Source organism: Streptopelia decaocto (genome assembly GCF_964273445.1).
Source record: "Streptopelia decaocto genome assembly, chromosome: 2".
Classification (NCBI taxonomy): Eukaryota; Metazoa; Chordata; class Aves; order Columbiformes; family Columbidae; genus Streptopelia; species Streptopelia decaocto.
In genome coordinates this window covers 34,774,339-34,795,591 of record NC_138655.1, presented here as the reverse complement: position 1 = coordinate 34,795,591, position 21,253 = coordinate 34,774,339, and the positions used below count along the sequence as shown (strand labels likewise).

Here is a 21,253-nt window from a genome sequence, read left to right as displayed (position 1 = left end):
CCTATAACCTTTTATTCAGGCTATTTTCCTCTTCCACTGGACTGAGGGAGATGCCAAAGGCTAGGTACAGAAAGAATTCGTGTTACCTAAAGTGAGACTTAGGCAGACTCCACAGTGAAATGTCATCCTGTTCCTTACCTAAAATTATTAGATACTGTGGTTCATAAAGAGTTATTTTAATTTAGTTGTTTAACCTCTTTGTGTACACCAAGTCTTGGTTCCCAGCTCTCTCCCAGGGCTGGAAAGTAGACATTTCTTCCCCTGAATCTCCTAAGGACCTGACCCGTCAGGCACCTCCAGCACCTCAGACACCAGTAGGATCAAATTGCTCAGAAAACATGGCAGACATCGGTTAATTCTACACCATGCAGGGAATGGGTGCAACACACTCCTTTTGGTCACTACTGTTAGAGTTGGACAATTAGTTTGAAAAGAAGTTATGCTGACTTAATCCTTTTTTCTCTCTGAGAAGACACAAACCCATACTTGACCTAGCCATGCCTTTCTCAGCTTGTGGTGCTGTCCACCTCTCCTTTTGAAGCTGTAACACAATGCAGCAACAAAGCCCAGCTCTCACTAGACCAGAAAGTGAGCAAAGTGCCCTCTTGCCCCCATTCGAAGCTCTCATTCATGGGTGGAGTAGCAAAGAGGGGTCTTCACCAGCCACTCCAAAACAGCCACATACAGTGGTTGGACACATTTTCTCCTTCTGGCTGATTCTGCTTTTCCTTTCAGTGCAGCCATACTCACTCTTTGGCTCCCTAACTATTTTTCTGCAGTCTCTGGCTTCACTAATCCTTTTGTGCAGGGTGGTACAGCAGGATGAAGAGGAGTGGAGGGTGTTTCTTGGGCAGATTAGTTTAAAAGTTGTCCTAGTTAACAAACTTCTGGAAGGTCAGAGGTGTGTTTGGGCATGCCCCCAACTCTTCTTTGAAGAGAGAATCAAACCCACACCCTGGACCAACATTTCATGGGTCTACAATAAAGCATCTGCTATGAAATGGTGGGCGCTGTCACTCTTCCCCTGATTTAAAGGGTGGCCCTGCTCCGTGCTTGTAAGAGATGAATTCCAGTCCTGAATTCCTAGAGATGTTCAGGCCTGTAGATCCTCAGAGGATGGGAGTATTGCTGGAGCTCTCAGTGAGATGTCTGAGCAGTGGGACTCATCCACCCAGCACAGGGATTGTTTTGGATGACATTCAGAGGCACTGTGGTGCCTAACATTCAGGCATTTACTTCTGGGCGGGGGTCACTTTGGTACACATTTCCAAGACACCATGTACCAAGTCCCTCTTCTGCACTGACCTTCTCTAGCTCCTGCTGATAAGCAAAACATCTGCTGGCAACCTGGCTGAGCCTTCTGCAAACTAGACACAAATATTTTTTATCCTATTTAATATCTCATCTGGGCACAAGTGGGTGAACAACTTCTGCCTTGTGACAGCAAAGACATGAGAAACATCTCCTTGTTCCCAACCCAGAAGGCAGAAATATCGTAGATTTACATACAAGACAATTGTTTAATATGTTCACAAATCAGTTTTATTAATTTAAAACAAAATTAATGAAGAAAAATTCTGTACACAATTGTGGACACAACACACTTTTTGTACAATAAGGCCCAGATAAACTGTTTATTTTTTTTCAGTCTATGACTGACTAAAAATTGAAAAAAAAAAAAAAAGACAACCAACCCCCCATCACTGTCTACTTTGCTTGAGGAAGAAAAAAGCTAATTATAGTCTAAATTCTGAAGACTACTCACGATGTGCTTTATGTACGTATGTGAGTACTGTGTGAATTCCAGTACTCATACTGGGTGAAGTAAAGCACATGTGCAAGTCTTGGTAGGACAAAAGCCTCTCTGTCAATAATAGAGTAATCCACAAACATTGAATTCTAGCAGCAATATGATTCCTCCAATAGAGAAGGGTGTTGTTTTGTAGCTACATTGGTGCTTTGTAGCTCTACAGGTAGCTTTTTCAAGGCTGGTGTTTTTAGCAAAAGAAAACAAGAAGAAAAGCTGGAGAATGAACCAAAAAAGTGGAGGCTTCTTTTTAATGAAGAGATTTAAATTGGGTAAAGGGAATTGGTACAATTCAAGCGGAAAAGTCAGACTAACAGTTTATCTGACTGAGTAGCTCACGGCCTTCAAGATTAGAAAAGTCACGAGTCACAGACAGACACAGTCGACGTTTGTCCTGTAAATGGGTATAGACAAAAGCAAATTTTAACTCCTTGGCGATAACTATTTCAGTATTTCCATTGCCGGCAATGGATGTTACATCTTAGGAAAATCTGACTCCTGGTGGAAGAGGATTAAAAAACTTAAATGTATATGAGTATTCTTGTTCAATTTCTCCAAAATATTCTCATTTCTAATTTCTAAAAATAACCACGATGATAGTTTTTCTTCACTTTTGGGTGAGACAAAAACTATTTGGTACCAACATTGCAGTTTAAGTCATGTCTTAAAATATATGTGTTCTCTATTTCTTTATGGAATGAATTTGCTAATTCATTTTTCAATACTCTAAAAAAGGGCTAATATGTTAATTTTGAAAGAGGAAATGAAGAGAGCAAAGGACTGCTCTTCAACTGTGTTTTATCTATATTTCCTTTGGGGGGGGGAAGAAATCAATCTTTTCATAATCAGAGTAGGTGAGAGAAGAAAAAGGCAAAGAAACAGCTGAAAAGAACAAAACCCAATTCCTATTGACACTTGACATCCATGCTTTTGGTCTTGACAAGTTTATCTAAAAAAAATCCATTATCTACATATTTATACCCAACGCTTTGATAAGGCACCGCACAACAGTTTGTGCGCACGTGGCCTCATTCTTCACCAACAAGGCATCACTATCTTTCAATAGCATTTACCTTAACAATATGTAAAAGAATCATTCATTATTACAAATTTACACAAAAAATTCTTCCTGTACATGATTGTCTCAGTGATGTACCTATTAGTTTAAATTAGACTTATTTTAAACTACTCTGTAATGTGCTAAAATCAAAAGTAGTTGCTGTACCATACGGCAAAGGCTTATAATAGCCTTTAATCCTATTATACATAACCTCAGTTACATGATGTCAAAATATAGTCTGTTCATAAATAAGTAAAGATGTACAGAGTACCCTGGGTATGAGAAACCAAAAAGTAAACCTTCTTTACAAGAAAATTACTCCACTGGTATTTTGAAAAATCTCAGTCTTCATTGTGCAATCAAGTTTGCTGTGTTGAAGAAACGGTGTGTGTCACATTGAAGAGTCTAAAAACTACAAAGCATTTGCAGGTCCTTTTATTTTTCTTCACAGGCATGAACCTTTTACTTCCTTTCTTTCTTTTCTTTTTTTTTTCTTTCTTTTTCCTTCTCTACTTCTTTTTGGTAGCAAATACGGTAAAGATGAGCTGTTCAAATGTTTGCATGGCTTATTTTCATTGGACTCGCAGTACCAGAGCCAACAGCTGTTCTGAAGAAAAAGACATGCTCCTCTGTTTACTGAAAGGGCAAGGGTTAAGACCAATTGCAGCTGTACGTCAACATGTTGAAATCACAAAGTTCCGTAGTCCAATGCTGACACAAGACACAGGCATCCTGTCCATGGGCAGAAGGAGGCTCTGGGGTTTCAAAGTGCTGCTGAGCTGCTACAAGTACTCCAGTTCCAAGGCATGGTGAAGGGCCATAAGGTCAGAGTGGCTCGAGATCCTCCAAAATGGCATCGCATGCTGTGAACAGCACAGACAACATGTAAAAATAACCCCAAGCGTTCTGGTATTTAGACCCACCCACTGTCTTTTGCAAAGATAAGGGAACACCGCAAGGAGAGAAAAAGAGCTCTTGAAACCTCAAACCCTTCACATTTATCTCTGGTTTCTCTGATCCACCCCCTCAGCATATATTCTCAATAACAGCAAATCTATTTACCAACGGGAACAACAGCAAACATGTCAGGAGGTCGTAAGGAAGGGAGGGGTTTCTCATCTCTTTATGAGAAAAACAGATTTCAGCATGTGGCAGAAGAAAATATTATTTCTAGAACAAAATATAGGCAAAATAACCTGTACACGAAGCAGGTAGGTTGAGGAAGGGAATATAATTTGATTAAAGAAAAGGGGGAGGGGGAAATATTATTTACTATCAAAACGTGTTTGTTCCTTGTGGAACTATCCCTGGCAGGTGAATTAAGAACATAGGCGTGGTGATTCAGACTAGCTCATGTGTTGCTCACATCTCTTTGAAAGGAGTTTTATCCCTGTGCTTTGTATAACATCACACATTGTTAGCACTGATCTTAAAACATCTTTTCCATATGGGACAAGTTTAAAATAAATTCATATTTTTTTCCTATTGGCTGCAATAAAATCTGTCTGGAGCACAAATATGTTTGCAAGCAACCTGAACAAATCAAAACCACAAATACCAGGAAAAAGCACACATTACTTTATCCATTAAGAGTAAAAATCTGATTAAGAACTATCTTTATACTGTAAAGCAGGGATTATAGTGTCAGGAAGAACCTTTGCTCAAATAATAACAGTAATAATAAAGATAACCATAATCATTCTTCAGAAAAACAGTCTATAAATGTCATGGGAAAAAAGTTTCAACTCAACAATATTCCGAATGTGGTCGTGTTCACCTTTTCATTGGGTGAGTCTGTGTTCTGGCACCTTTAGGAGGCAAACCACAAGCAATTTATTATCAAAATAGCTTCTGAGTTCCCCAAGCACTTTATCTACAACACCACAGAAAGGCTTTCTTCATCCTCCTCCAGCAATTCCAGACCAAATTCCTAATTCTACTGAAATCAGTGGCAAAACTTATCTCTTCTGATTATCACTTCTATGCTGATATTCTTTTTTTCATTCAGGTCTTCTCAAATTTTAAGCTAAAGAACAATCTTGAAAACAATGTGAAACTCTCTGTTTCCAGCTGCATGTTTACTGTATGTACTGTAATTTTACCTTGTACCTATCTCACAAGGCACCTTAGCACAGAGCCTATCATATATTTGTTTTTAGAAGCTCAGGTAAACATCTGTCTGTCAGTGTATAAATAACTATTATTTTTAGAAGAATGCTGCTTCAATCCAGATAATGATGTGATGATGAACTGGATTGAATTTATAGAATAAAGCAAAGATTTAAAAACCCCCCAAAAACGTAACCATGTAAATAGCGGCAAGTCTCTCTGAAGTCAAAAGGCAACTGTTAACGAACAATCAACTGGTGCTCTTGTGTGAGTCAGAGAAGATGATGCTGAATTAATCAATATTAATAAGCAAGACTAAAAAGCACGGTAAGGAATCGGGAAAATGAGCACCCAGTGCAGGACAAATGTTAGTAAGTGCAGTTGCACAGTAAGAGGGAGTGCAGAGTGAAGAAGGAGCTGGTGAGCACCCAGTGCCCATGTTTCAGGGTTTTTACTTCAGAAGAGCTCTAGTTTGCCATAATGAAAAAAGTGCACATTAGCTGTTGGAGAGTATTTGGTGAGCACCTGGACAATATATTCTTGTTTAGTTCTATCCAAAATAAATCTTCCCTCTCCACTCCCTCCCTGCCTCTCTAAAACCAGTCAAGGATGTTAATCAAAGCATGGTAAGGAGGAATGATGGGAAGATCTGTTTCAGTATGACACTCCTGATCTGAATTAAAATGTAATATGGATGCATAGACAAATGCCCACATTCAAACTATGCCTAGTTTTTAAAGCAAAGAAATTTCTTCAGGAAGAAAATGAAATTACTCACAATGAAGCACCAATGGAAGAGTTTCTGTTCTGCTTTGCTTAACTCTAGATTGTTACAAAGCCTTGAGAAACAGCTGACTAAATCTCACGATGGGAGATGTTGTTGGAGCAAATATTTATTATGCTTCCAAAACACTTTTATACGTTAAGCCTTTCCTTAAGAAGGAAGTGTCGAAAACTGACTATGACACCTATTATTTCTACATCTTCAACCTAGACTTCCATTGTGCTGTCTCTATGCTCCATCAACAACAGAAATTATATGCCATTAGCTCATTGACTTACAAGTCCACATCGCAGTGTCTTCCCTCTGTTACATTATACAGATAGTCTATCCTCCTCGCTCTATCAGGTCAGACACTGCTGCTTTCTGACTCAAATCTTTCCCAAAGATTCATCTCAGGAAACGAACCAGCAAGAGTGAAACAAAATAAATATCCCTAATCCTGACATTCTCCAGGCTTTTCAAAAGCTTCTGTACGCCTATCTCTTACTTAGGCTCGGAGATCTTCCTGGCAGAATTTATAACATCTAATAGGGGTATTACATCAAGGACGAAGGGGGACAGGTTTGTGCTTGCTGCAGGTCTGTGCAGTGCCCAGCAGTGCTCAGCCATGCTGCCTCCCTTTCTTGTGCGGCTGCTGTTTCCCCCTTCTCTCACAAGCCCCCTGCCAGGCAGGACCTATCTGCTCTGCCTTTCCACCAGCCATAGCTCTCAGCTTCACTTAGTCAGCTTGGCACCAGCTCTGCCTCAGCCATTGGGTCAGGGAGGTGTAAATAGCAGACCTAACATGTGGCACAGTAAAGACTTGGGTGGACACCTGACTGAGTAGTGTCTCTGCAGAAGCCAAGAGTCAATGACATGGACGCCCTTCAAGGTCAAGCAGCAAACTAATGAATAGGGAGAACTGTAGTAATAAATTCTTGGCTTCCAGCTCCCACTTCATGCAGCTCCAGCATTATATTGCTTCCCTAGTAACAACCTCAGCATCACAGAGTGTACACACACCAGGCAGCTAGGGCAGTTAAAGACTGATTGATTTAACAGAAGGTTTAGCTTCTGCTAAATCAAATCACAGCAGTTCTTGCTAGATGTCCATATGCAATATCAAGTTTTGGATTACCCTTGGCTGTTTATGGCCAGATTCTAAACCAAAACTTTAAGTGGTCATTATTTTAGCTATATCTTTCTATTTCAAATTCACTTAAGTCTCCTCTGTTTCATTTATGTCTGTCTGTGAAAGGACTATGACCTCCATTTACTCCATATAATTACAGGAGTGAGGTGAGTCTCATGAAAACAAAGAGGTTGCATATACCTCAGGATTATAATTATTTTCAGTTCTCCTGCATATAGGTCAAAAGACCAGCAGCACACTCCCAAGAAATAAAGCACGCCAGGAACGCAGTGGCTGCAGGGGGCTGGAATCTGCCCTGGCGCTCTGTGCACAGCCAAAGGCAGCTAATTGAGATCTCTATCAGTCTGACCCTATGGCACAGGCTTCCATAGCTAAGAGGATGCAAAACAAACCTGATACATATCTCTATATATATATATGCATATGTTTGTGTAGGTATATAGAGTTTCACACACGTATGTGTCCATATATATGCATGCGTGTTCATGGGGTATGTACTGTAATTTTCACTTTATCTAAGATAAGAAATTATTGCACAAAATTAAAACATTGAAGGTAACAAAATTATCATACAAAACCTTATACATCATTCCTGTATTACCATGCTTCAATTAACCACAACTATTCAGCCCTGTCAAAAGCGGCAACACACCCATGAGACAGAAGTACATTTTTTCTTACCGAATGACCGGGCAAGAGATTCTTTGTATATATATTTACTAAATATTGCCTTTAGAAAGCCATCCCTGCCAACACTTAGCATGCATGCCATGTACAACACGTGTCCTCTATTTTAAGTACACTGAGAAATGCTAATATCTCATTCACCGCTGTGGGAGAATGGACAACAAATGCTAACTGCTAATAAACAGGCAGTGTAACTAGATGCATTGGTATCTAAGAAAACTATAAGAAAGCTTTTCTTATTGCGTATTGGAGGAATATGCATCTAGATTGGCAGTAAAACAATTACTTTGTGTACTATTTCAATAGCTTCCAAAGAAATAGGAAGCTTTCGTCTTTTAAAAAACGTGAATTGTTTTGTTAATAACATGAAGTTTGGGAATAAACATATTTATGAACTTTTTATTTATTTAATTTTGATGACACTTTGAAATGAAATATGATGGGAAAAGTTTGACTTCGTTTTTGGTGTAAAAACCATGAAAAGTAAAATTATTAATTTAGTAAAACTAATAATTATAATATTATTAAATAACATAAAATATTAAGGAATTTTATTTCTGAAATAGAAACAATATTATTTTTCAGCATGTATTTACTAAAATAAAAAAACTTCAACAATTTTATCCAACCAAATAAAGTGCCTCTATTAGCACACGGGCAAAACAAAGCCATTTTTTTGACGGCAATGCTGAAAAGTTCAGACTATCCTCCTTTCCTTAAACGAATACATATTTATACAAAAATCTTACTCCTGAGATTTGTGATGGATTTGAATAGAAAACTCATCAGTTTCTGTCATCTTCCACAGTATTTTTGTTGTGTTCCTGCCAGATTTGCTAAGTGTCGTCTTTACTTCCTACCCCAAACCTGACCAGCACAGTGTGACTGTGAGCTTGAAAGCAGTGGCATATTGGATACCCATTTATATTCTATTTATTGCTACACAAAGATTTATGATTTTTCCTCCCAATTTCCCTCCAAGGCAGCATGACCATTTTGGAGACAAAGGGAGAAGCCGATTTGCCCGGGCTCTCCCGAATCACCTGATGTAAAATCCAGCTCCTCAGTGCAGAGAGCCTCCTCCTTTGTCTCCTCTCACAAATTAGAAATCCTTCGGAGGATTCCTCTAAGTAAAAAAACTCGGGAGTTGTGTGTTGGGTTTTTTTTGTTTGTTTGTTTTGTTTTTTGTGGGTTTTTCTGGTGTTTTTTTTTTCTCTACTTTATGATTGTGGCTCCAAAGGCAAAAGACGAACTCAAACAAAATAAAATGAAACAAAACACAAAACAAAGCAAAACAAATAAAATGCCAAGACAGTGGAGTCTCTAGCAGAAAACCCCAGAAAATTATTCTGGGAATCGCTGTATCACCACTGTAGCCCCCCCGAGCATCTCAGATGCGGCAGCTGCCCCGAGCACCTTTCAGCTCTCACACCGGGTCCTTTCTGCCCTCCTCTCCCTCTTTTCCCAGGAAAGCTGATCCAAAGGTAGCAACCTCAGTGTGAACCCTGGCATTCCAGCCACCCTGGCTGTGAGCTGAACCGATCCAAAGGGTAGGATTATTTCCCAGTCTGCAATGCACACGGCCTGAGAATTTTAATTGTCTTATAAAACGTTGTGCTGGAAGTGACAATTAACGGAGGTGTTGATACCACGGCTAGTCCCGCGCTACGTGAAACATAAGAGTGTGTGGTTTCCTCAGTGTATTGTATTTATTTTCATTGATCAAAAGTGGCATTTGTCCAATAAAATGCTTTGTCTTAAAAATGTCTTTCGAAAGAGCAACGATCTTTTAAATTATATTAAAAAGTTTCTATTGTTAAATTTTTACAACAATGACTATAATAAGAAGTTTTTTTAAAGTGTCCTTTTTTCCCCCTTTTGTTGTATTGATATAAATTAAAATCTTGTTTTATGATGAAGCAATCGATCAATTATTGGTAAACTATTTTTAATAATAAAATGTAACTTTCTTACCTCCTAAGCTAGAATTTCAGGTCTTTTCACTACACAAACACAGAATAAAAAAACCTCTCAAATTAAGTAAATTTGAATTTACGTGCTCACTTAAAAATTCTCATTGTAGTTTACAGGTAATCAATGAAGTGCTATTTGAGCATTAAAGAAGGGTGTACTGTTTACAGTCTACGTGGTGCAAAGAAATGTACATATCCTAAAGGGCTTCACAACAGGTTAACACCTTCAGCAAAGTGCTGTACAAAGGGATAACATAAAAGCTGTCCCTGCTCCAAGAATATCACAAAACCCAACATGCTGACAGGAAGGAAGGTAGGAAGGAACTAGCTACAGGGTTCAGGGGATAAGCAAGGCAATGGGATACATCATGGGACAGTTATGCTAATTTGGGTCAACGGGCTTTGGGTTTTTTTGTGGGGTTAAGTCTTCGCTGTTTTGTTTGCATGGTCTCTGGAGAAGGTCTAGGCCTTCACTGTTTTTTAATACAGCAATGCCATTTATTCCTGAGGCAGGGCATACATCTTTAAACTGAAGCACAGTATACACTAGTGTGCATCCCTATGCTTACTCCTCCTAATAAAGCTAAAAAGAACTTGAGGAGCAGATAACCAAAAAGACAACATCTGAGTTGGAAGCAGCTCCTGGTACCACAAGGCACTGCAGCTGTTGCTTTTGCAGGATGCGAAAGCCAAAACTTAAGAGGCAAATCCTGCTTTCACAGTGTGAAATGGTGAGCTCTTTTTTGGTGGAGTAAGAAGCAGGACAAGAATCACAGAAGCATTTTCCTTAATCAAATTAATATTTTTCTGCAGAAAAGCAGAGCTGCTGGCCTACTTATTGACTTCTCTGGCATTGCTGCAGCAGATAATTTAATCCAGAGCATCTAACATGCTTTGAATCTGAAAATTCCTTCCACCGAGAAAGAATACGCAGAAGTAATGGCACAAAGGAACTTTCTCTACTGCTGCTCCTCTTAGGGACTAGAAAGGCTTTTTTTTATGCTTTTCTGAATCATGTTTCCTGTTGAAAAAAGCATTGAATTAGATAATGTTACTGAAAGGACTACTCCTGCCATTATCATATACAACACTATTTCACTGAGCAACAAAAAAGGAACAAAGTGGTGGTGTGTTGTTTTTTTTTTTACCCCCAATCTTAAATGTAGCTTTTAAAATGTAATCATTTACAGCGGGAAAACATTTCTCCGCAAAGATGAAAGGCATTTCTGAAGGAGAAAGGAGCAAACTATTCCTGTCAGTCCACCAAAGGGATATATGAAACTGAGACTCTGTGAAGCGCTGGGATGAGCTGGGAAGTTACCCACAACACTTTAGGGACACAAAACATGGATTTCATGAAGAAATACCAGCAAGTGGTTGTAAAATGCCATGTGGACTAATTAGTTTCACTTCTCCAATTTAGAAAGTTACAGTGGAAACACATACAGAACCATCTTTGAGAGCCTTATGCTAAAAGAGAAGCTAGGTAAAAGCAATTTACCTGTAAAAGGAAGCAAGAACAGAAATGCCCCTTTTCCTACTCTTTCTCCTATTGTTCAAATAGCCAAAATTATGCCTCATTCCTTCAAGCAAAGACTTTATATCTGCTTTACTTTGGTAGGATAGAAAAGCCAGGAATAATGCCTATTATTTGTCATGGAGAAGAATTACTTTGTATGGAGTCTATTCCAGACTGGGCAAAGAAAAGTGATTTTTTCCCTTCTTCCCAGCAGAAAGCAAAAAATAATAAAGACACATTCAACTAGTATCCTATGGTCAGTTAACTGAGGTTATGAATGCAGGACAAGCCACAAGCATTTACCCGAATATAGAACCCAAACTATGGACACAAAAAACCCCTGAAAATTTTGCATACCTACTCCAGTCCTACATACCTTTTCAAGGTGTGACATATATGTATTTCATATAGTCAAACGGCACACTGCCTTTGATCAGCAAGAATTGCCATTTTTTGCTTATATTCATAACATCCTATGGGGTATTTTGAGATGCCAATGAAGACAGAACTATTAGTTCTTGGCACAAAGCCAGGGTCCATTTTCAGGCTACTTTTTGACATACATCAAACATTCATAGCTAGCTTAATGTGTCTTTTGGAGAACAAGGAACATTATCATCTAGAGTCATACACAACTTTCTACTAGATACAGTCAAAATATATTTCATAAAGCAAAGACACAAAACCCAAACGTCAATGCATGCTGTCCCATATTAAAGACAATTTTGCTTTCAGACTCTTGAAATCAACCCACACTGAAAAAAGGCCATTACCTTTTTTGCACCTTGCTCTTCTTCGACACCATCCCCTATAACAACATACACTACTTTTCTTCCAAATCTTTGAATTATTCGCTCGAAACAACTTTCTTTTCCTGAAATAAAAAGATCAGACTATTCAGGATAGGTGGTGATGGGAGGACATCAAATACATGACTTTTTAGCGCAGATCTATAATAAATTATTAGAGCTAGTGGGAGAGAAGAGCCTCTCCCACAGGACAGCGTATCAAGGCGAAGTGCAGTTTTATTCCTGCCATGGCAGCTGCCAGCCAACCTTAAAATCTGGTCCATGAGGTCCATTAGTACACACGCCATGGCAAAGGTAGTGAACTAGAGTTCCACAATATCAACTACCTTGTCTGCTTCTCTAATCTGAGGTGGGGTTCAGGGGGTAATTTCCCCATCAGGACAATTCTCTACTGGCTGTTGATGGCCAGTATCCTGAACGGAGCAAATTGATTGAATCTGAGTCAAAATTCTAGGGTTTTTTTTCCACAACCTGTGACAAGAGTAAGCACAGCTCCTGAAACAGTAGTATCCTGACTTAGGAGGTAACCCAAAAGATTCAGATTTAAATGTCTGTAATCCAATACACAGACAAGTCCTTGATCCTGCACTGGGATCCAGTAACATGGCTCATTACTTCCCTGTGCAGACCTGGGGAAATGATCTCAGTGCTCCAGTCCTACACCTACATACTGATACTGGGAAGCTTCAGGAACTGGTACTGGGAAGGCAGAAAGAAAGCAAATTCTTGCAGTTGAGTTTTCTCAAATGTTCCCACTCTGAAAGTTCACTTCAGTCTGGTCATGGTACACACTTACCTGTGTGTTTACAGCAAGCGATGGGAAAATTTGTGTTTTTCAAAGTAGTTTTTTTCAGCTACAAATCAATACCAGCATAAGAAAAAAAAAGCTTCGAAATTACAAAAAGGTTTCTAGCCAGAAGAAAAGCCTAACTATTCAATGACACCCTTTAACAGTAGTCCCAGGCACAAGAAACCTCCAACACTAAGTAGCTTGAAACAGTGCTTGAAAATTATGAATCATGTCATGTTACAAAAATCTAATGATTTCCTGTGACAGTCGGCGACTGAACACAGTTTTCCAAAAATACCCTCCTGTCCTGTGTATGTGAAGTCACAAGGGAATATTTATTAAAACATGTTTTAATTAAAATGTGTATTTGAACTATTATAATTCAAAGTTTTAATTGATTTTAAAGTTTTGACAGATGGTACCATTACATTTCTATCCAGAAAACAGCTTTAAATCTTTTATGGTAATGCTTTCAAATTTCTACATAAAAATCTCGATGAAGTTGGTTTTTTTTTTTAAAAAAAAACCAAAACCAAACAAAAATAACCCACCATTTTTTCTTGGCCATTTGAGCTTCCTGTATTATAGATACTTAAGAACACATGAAAAATGTTTTCATCTAGCCCACAATTTTGAAGGAATCTGAGACAGAACAGATATGTCATAATCACGTTAAAAACTACAAGGACGGTTGCAATCTGGTCCTATGTACTTCTGCATAATCAGAATAATATCTTTTATACTGAACCAGAAAACAGAAATAAACATTTGCCTGGCTGAAGCTTATTACAGTCAGTATGAATGAACTTCAATAATTACATTCTGCAGCAAAACTTTCTTGCTTCTGGTAAACTGTTTAGCAAAATTTGCTACAGAGCCCATAAAAACAAATGGAGCCAGGGCTCATGTTTACAACATTCTGTACTTACAACCTACTAAAAAGCCTTCTCAGCTGCTACACAGCCTCACAGTTTTGAGAAATTATGACAAAAAAGCAATTATATTTCCTCCTAACAGAGACTGCATCAGCTTTCTGTGCTGGATCATGACAAACATTTGAAAAGCACCTTTAGGATGCTTCAGCATGAAAAGTGCTTAATGAGATCAGGTATTACTAACCTCTGTATTTGCTATGGTGAATGTAGGTAAGAAATAAATGCAGACTACAGTAGCTTTTTATTTAGAATCACAGTTTCAAAAGTATCACAACAGTATAAAAATAGCTCACCTATTTTAGTCGCACTGTAAATATTCTCTATGGGAAATACAACCCCTAGTCCATACAACAAGACTTTCGCCAGAGCTGGAATTAGCTGCGTAGTTGTTACAAGAATGTTCACACAATTTGTCCTATGGAAAAGAAAATGCAAACATCTTTTTTTTTTTTAACAAACAAAACAAGTAAAATCTTATCCCTCCCATCAGAACCCCTCACCATTATTATTGCCACTTACAAAGAAAGGGGTTTTCTCTACCTTATAGGAAAGCAAGATACAGAGTGGCATGGTCAGACCAGAACAAGGAATGAGAAGAAGGTCCTCCAGCTTCAGCATTTTGTCCACCAGACCAGCAGCCTCTTCTATTAATAGATTATCATCAGAAATCTTAAAGTTTCCTAACTATCCCATACTCACCTTGAATGAATAAGGGTGAGTGCTTTCAGTGCAAGTGTTAGCCAAGAATCTGTCAAAGCTTCAATTTCTGCTCTGAGCTGTAACCAAGCCTCTCTTTTTGCTGGACCAAGAAGACCTGTGGAGTAGATAAGAGAATGTCTGCATTGAAATGAAGCAGCATTCTGCCATTTTCCTTTGCTTTCCATCAGCCCAGAAACAATTTTCCACACACCTCAAACTAAACAGCTCACTAAGCACTACCACGTTAAAAAATGGATGGAAACCAAAAGTTCTTCCCTTTTACTACTTCTGTATTTGTTAGATACTCCAGAGTCACTTGCCTCCAACATTATTTTTGTAGGTGTTATATATTTCTTTTACTCGTCTGTAGCGGAAAGCCAGCTTTCGCATCCAGTCCACTCCTCCTCGCACCCCTGTCGCGAGGCACAAATTCGCACTGGTGGCAGCCGCGGGAAAGCCGTCTGTTCCAAAGTTATACGTGCTAGTCAGAGATAAGAAAACCCCCAGATTAATAAAAGAGAACAGTCTACATTCAATCACCAGCTACTCACTTTGCTGAGTTGCAAAGGCTAAGACAGCTATTATAAAGAGAGAGCGGGCTACTGTGAGCGTTACAGCAGTTCACCACTTTCCCAGGAAGGAACTTGCAAAGTGAGGTTTTATCTTGCTCAGTTCGCTTGTACCTTAAATCCTGGCCGTTGTCGTCTGAAGACACGTCGTCAATGTGAACCTGGTCGCATTCCTAAGGTGACAGAAAGACTTTATAATTTTCTTGATCTTGCAATTCTTGAAAATAAAGCTATAAAAATGATGAACAATCTACTCGTCGAGAATATTTTTAATTGTGTAAATCAGTAGATGGCAGTCTTGTTAAAACAACTATTTTACCTATTCCTTGTGCTCATTTCTTAGAATAAATGCACACCATCATTAGCTACTGCTGCTAAATGGCTTTCCAAAACCAGGTTTTTGTGTTTAGAAAGGAAAGTGGTTAAAAACAATTAGCATATGTGTTCCATAAACATTCTTGTAGCTTTTTAGGTACCTTAAGACATAACGCTCCTCAAAGCTGATTCAGTCAGTGCATAAGTGTAACTGAAACCAGACATTTTGGTAAATGTAACATATTAGAAAAATTAAACCTGATGCTAACCGCCAATGAAATTATGACCTCTGATTGCTGTTGAGCCACACACCAACACAGCCTGAGGCCAGCGTTTCAGAGGAGTGCAGACGAAAAATCTGTTCCTAGTTTGCCATTCATTTGAGAGTTGTGAGTTTCCTTCTCTCTCTTTGGTCTTAGTGCATGAAAGCAGCTTGCAAAGATGAAGAAAATCTGAACAGAAACAGGCAAATCAAGCCATCTCTCTTCAGTGACTTGTATGCAAACTAACACAGCACATTCATAATTAGCTTTGTCCATCACTAAACTAAAAATTTTAATGTGTAGTGTTTATCCACCAAAAAAACCATCAGAACATTAATACTAACAATTTAACTTTTGGCAGGAAAACAAATAAACCTTTGGCACTCTAGATCAGTCTCAATTCAGTGCTTGAAACAATAATGGATTTCAATTATTTTAATAATTTCCTCTTCTCTCTCTTAATGTGAAGTTCTATAAAAAACATGATCTATTTTAAACATTAAAAAATTGCAATCCTTTATTTTTGTGTTATTGCTTTCCCCTGAACAAATTTTTCTCTCTCTATGGATTTGTGAGGAAGGGAGGCAAGATAGAAGTGCAAAGAAACTCAAACCAGCTGTTCCCTAACAGAATTAAAATCATGACCCTTAACCCTTTTTCTAAAACATCTATTTTCCAGCCAACCCTCTCCCAGCAAGCAGCAAGCTCCAAGGAGGAAAAGACTTTGACCCTGTAACCTTCTCCTCCTCTCCTGAGGTCAACAACCTCAGATAAGAAAAAAGTTGAAGAAGTCTATTTGGCCTCACATGATGGCTGTGGATTCTAGATTTTTAAAAACATACGTCTATGAAAAATACCTCAGAAAGTTTTCAAATGCTTTGAAGAACAAGGTGTGGTCTTTCGCACTTGTATAACATGCACTTATTCTTACTATAATAACTGTTTTGTATTTTAAACATAGGTAGCTTGTGCTAGAGAGAGATGTAAGAGTGGCAACCAGCACAGGAAAGACAATACTACATTTGCTCATATTTAACCACCATACAGTGAATTTCCTCCTCAGGCAGACAAAATGTATTAGATATACAGACACAGCCGAAACTACAAGTGTGAACATATGTTGCCAGGCTTTGAAAATCAACTTGGCTGAAAAAAAAACAAACAACAACCAACCCAAACAAAAAACACAGAAGCTTCTTCAGCAAGTTATCAAATTCACATAAATCAAGGGATTTTTGTTTGTTTATAACTAAAAGGAACTGTCCATCCAAATGCCTACAAAATTAAGGATTCAAATATGAACTGAGTGTAAGCTAATGAAGGGACACCCTCCTGAATTCATGGCTTTCCCATTGTAGTTACTCTTCCACTGCTTAGTGACTTCTCAAAGTCTCAAAAGATAGAAAACCTAAGCTTGAGTCATCAACACAGCAGTGACAATTATCAAGTTAACGGTGTTCCAGGTTGGAAACGAATAACAATTGGAACAAGTTGCTGGAGAAGAGGAATCAAAGTAGAAATCTGGCAAAAAGAAACTATTTTTTTAGTAACCACAAAACTAAAGGAAGGAGTAGAAGATCAGCTTCCTACAGGAGCAGTTGAAAGAAGGAATAACTCAACAGAGTTACAAATTCAGTGCTCTCAGGCAAAAGAGAGAGGCAGGAAAGATGACACCAGTCATCTCCAATCCCACAGTTAGAGAGGACCCAAGGACTTGGAATTTTAATTTACACTGCAAGGTCTTGAGACCATCACAAGCCTTGGGACACCACAGACATTCTCCCCTTCTGTCTAACTATCTGCTTGATAGGTAGAAAGTGAGAACTGAAATGACACATCAGAAATAGAAATCATGGTATTGAAAGAAAGAGTGATTTTGGAGACAAAAACCCCAAAAGAGAAATTAGAGATTAAAACTCATTGGGGTAAAGGTATAGAAGCAGTGTCAAGAAAGCAAGCAAATGGAAGAAAAAGTGACGAACATCACAGATTTCTGGTAAAATACTGAATATAATGGAGAGAGATAGTGTCCCCTTTTGTCAGAAATAAAAGAAGAAAAAAGTCGAGTCAGGAAGGGAATGAGCAAAATTAAAGCACAAAAGATACATGTTATAATTTGGAAAGGATTAAAGACCAATGTGATTGACACTACATTACAACTAAAGGAAGGTCACAAACAGTGCATGACTGTTTTGTTCCTCTTGAGTGGCAGGACACAGCTTTGAGGCTAAATGTGAGCTTTGAGTGCCAGGTATTTTTTCACACTCTCTAGCTGACTCAGACTTTGGGCTAATGAGTGATGGGTGCATTTTTCAATCCCTAAACATGGGAAGGGAAAAAGCTCATTTAGCAATTTCTTTTTTAGCAGTAAAGTTATTTAGGAATAACTCTGAAGAGAATCCAATACCTGCCCACCATTAAGTGATCTGGTCCAACCTTCCTTCGGAACACCTTGTATTTGTTTTCACTTGCTTGCTTTGTGTGGAGCATTTGTTCATGAGCAAAGACTACCTGAGACACTGTTCAGTACTCTGATTAGTTTTAAGCAAGTACCCACACATTTAACATTTTAAACCAGCAGTTAACTCAATATGCACAATAATCAGGAATATGGTAAAATGACGTTTGACACTGACCAATAAATAAAGTATATGCTTCCAACCAGTACATTTTTGCAAAGAATTATTTTAATAAAAATACAAAGCCTCATAAAATCCGCAAGTACTTCCCCAAAAAGCTTCCATGACAGGAGTCAACTTAGAGCTAAACAAACATTCAAAAAAACAACCAAAAAACTGGTTTGTTTGCAGGCTTACCATTTCAAACTTTTACAGATATATTTGACACTTTTGCAAAATTTTCATAGGAAATACAGTACTAGTATTCTGCTCCTAATTTCCCTGGCAAAGTGGTACCTGAGATTAATTCCCAGTAGAAACAGTATAAATGAATGTTATTTATGCAGATGTATTTTATTATGATAGAATCAGATTAGTAGTTAGCTCCAAAGCAGAACATTAAAATTGTTGGATTCACTTTTAAAATAGGCTGAACTGGCAAGTAAGGAGCAAAATATCCTGTGGCTTATGTATAAAGATTATGCAGCAAGCTGTGCTTTGCTCCTAAAGGTGTTGACCTTGCAACTTCAGTGTATCCAGTTTGAAATCTTCACGAGGGACTACAAGTGATGACATGTTTGCACTGGAGGTTTGTATTTCAGTCAGACAGGCTGAGATGCAGCTCTGAACTTTGGGATCAAACCCTGGAAAGCCAAATACACTTGGTATAGTTCAAGCAATAACACTTTCAGAATGGAAAAGCATCTTAGACGTCTCAAACCTACTCTCACATAGATCTGTCTAAATTGCATTGATTTTAATGAAAACATTGCCAAAGTGCTCAATGTTCATTTGAATATAAGAGTTGGGCTACTAAAACATACAGAAATTTAAAACACCTTATTCATGGTGCCACACATATGTTCTGTGCACAAGTACCAGACACAGGATAGGACAGTTATTCGCGAAGGGTGATTTAGTCTAGAGAGGCGATGCTGCTCTGATTCAGATCTCTGCTGCAGATCTCTTGCAGCTGTGGCCAGCAATCAGAGGGCAAGTTGGTCAGAAATGTGGCTCAGTTGCTTCTTCTTGGTTGGTTTTCTGTATGATCAGCACACTAAGCTTGACAGCCACTGTAGGAAAAGGCATAAGAGTGGGGCTGGGTGGTGGGAGCCCAAGGCAGGACCCCCCAGAGCTATGTCAAATAAGTGCCATCTGGAAGCTAGGGAGGTTTGTTCAAAAGGTTTTGTGGAGAATTACATTTTAAGAAAGAATTTGAGGCAGAGAGAAAATTCATCTTCTGCAAAGGGGGAGACAAGTCTTTTCAGTTCAGGAATGGCAGCACAAAAGACAGCAAGCTCTGAAATGCAGGAGGATTTAAAAGCCTGTAGGAGGGAAACCTCAGCAAAAGCTACTGTCAAGGAAGAGAAAGGAGACATTTCCTATATACCTTTAAACTGCAAGTTTGGATGTAGGAAGAGGCCAAATAGGTGATATAAAACATTAGTAATATGCTTAAAGCATGTTCAAAGATACAGTGTTAAAGGTGATACTGGAGGTTGTCTGTGGACTTATCAGTTAGCCTAAGGGAAAATGAGTGTCAGCATCTGTAACTTAGCAAATCTACCTATAGCAGTTTAAGAAATTACTGTCCATGCTGTCCTTTGCTCTTCTCTTGCACAGCTAACTTACATGGATCCATGTGTTTGCATCCCTCAGACCTTGCAATGCTGTAACTAGTATCTTAGCTTGAACAAATATCCTGCAGCAGCACAATTAAACCAACAGACATTGCAGGGAGCAACTGAGGCTTGTTTCTATGCTCCCTTCCATCAGCTCTGCTTTGGGATTGAAGCAGCAGCAGATACATGTTCACAGGAGCTCCTTCAAACTGCTGCAATCATTTGCTAAGTGCAAATATGTCTCCAGTGAAATGCAGTAAGCCAAAGAAAAACAACAATTGGAAATGATGGACTAGGTGAATCTAGCCTAAGTCTTACTTGTACATGGAAAACTTGTGTCTTCTCCCTCCTCCATTCCCAAAGCATTTGATAATTCCTTCCTGCTAACTTTTCTTTCTTTTCTGTTTTTGTATGATGAGCCAAAAACTTCGAGAGATGCTCCACAGTCATTATTCACAGCTCTTAAAATGCCTGGACCTATGTAGTCTTCTGAAATAATTCCTTCAAACTAACTTAAGATCTTTAGAAAGATTCATATGCAATACATTAAGTTATGGCAGAAATGTTCTGCAAATATTTATATTACTTTGCTCCTTCGCTACCACCCGTCAAGTTGTGCACTTCTGCCATAATTATGTAAAATATGCCTCACTACTCAATTTACTGTAGGAAAATTATAATAATAAAAAAAAGAGATTAAGGCTGTTACAAGAGTTCCTCTTATCTGTGCCAATACTACATGCCAAGTGGAGTGATGTAACGGCTAGCATGCTGATCCGCTACATTTCTGTGTTACAAAACTAACAAAAATAAATCTAATAATTCTGCTGCCTTTGAATAAACATTGAGTGTAAGATAACTCTGGACAAGCTTGCACACTATGAAAAGGAATAATGTGAATAATATTATGAACATAACCTCAGAGAATGCTGTAGTATTATAGTCCCAAATCTGCTGATTATGGCTAAAATACATTTCCACATTTGGTTAATCTTCTTAATTTACCGTGAGAAAACTAACACCATGCTGTCAACTAATTGTTTCAATACCTTAGTCTGCAAAGTCAAATGAGAGAGGGGAAAAAAAAAAGCCAACAACCACCCTTCAGAACAAGCTATTTTGAGTTTGCCTTTACATCAGCATGTCCATTGAGACAACTTGGACTCTGGCCAACTCACAGGAAATGATTGCTGGGATTCTCTGTTCCTCTCATATCTGTCATTACGCAATTATATCCACTGCTTCATTTTCCCTACTGAACAGTAGAGAAATTTGGTCATGTACATGTGAGAACAGATCTGGCAAAACAAGTTAAAGCTGCAATCCTTCATAAATGTGATGTATCTGAAAAAACCTTAATTAAAAAAAAATCCTCCAGTGTACACTGCTGTGTTTTTTCATGCAGCTTTTTATGACAGCAGTATCTCTCTTCATGTCTTTTCCAGAAACAATATACCCTTTAAGATATATACCCTTTCAGATTATTATCTGCTCCACAAAGACTCATCACTTCTATAAGCCATCACAATGTGCTTCTTTGGGAAACACAGGATTACAGATTG

At 38.4% G+C, this 21,253-nt stretch overlaps 1 protein-coding gene across 3 annotated transcripts in view; it reads right to left on the bottom strand.

Annotated features, from left to right (window-relative positions):
* Positions 1 to 1,525: 1,525 nt before the first annotated feature.
* Positions 1,526 to 21,253, bottom strand: part of EYA1 (EYA transcriptional coactivator and phosphatase 1) — a gene marked incomplete at its 5' end in the record, with an annotated part of 156,975 nt that continues 137,247 nt past the window's right edge. For all 3 annotated transcript variants that reach the window (XM_082046794.1, XM_082046795.1, XM_082046796.1), the window contains 6 exons: positions 1,526 to 3,730; positions 11,845 to 11,945; positions 13,899 to 14,020; positions 14,305 to 14,419; positions 14,625 to 14,785; positions 14,988 to 15,046. In XM_082046794.1, the coding sequence (XP_081902920.1) occupies positions 3,650 to 3,730; positions 11,845 to 11,945; positions 13,899 to 14,020; positions 14,305 to 14,419; positions 14,625 to 14,785; positions 14,988 to 15,046 (639 nt within the window). In that variant the 3' untranslated portion in view covers positions 1,526 to 3,649. The remainder of the gene's footprint in view (positions 3,731 to 11,844; positions 11,946 to 13,898; positions 14,021 to 14,304; positions 14,420 to 14,624; positions 14,786 to 14,987; positions 15,047 to 21,253) is intronic.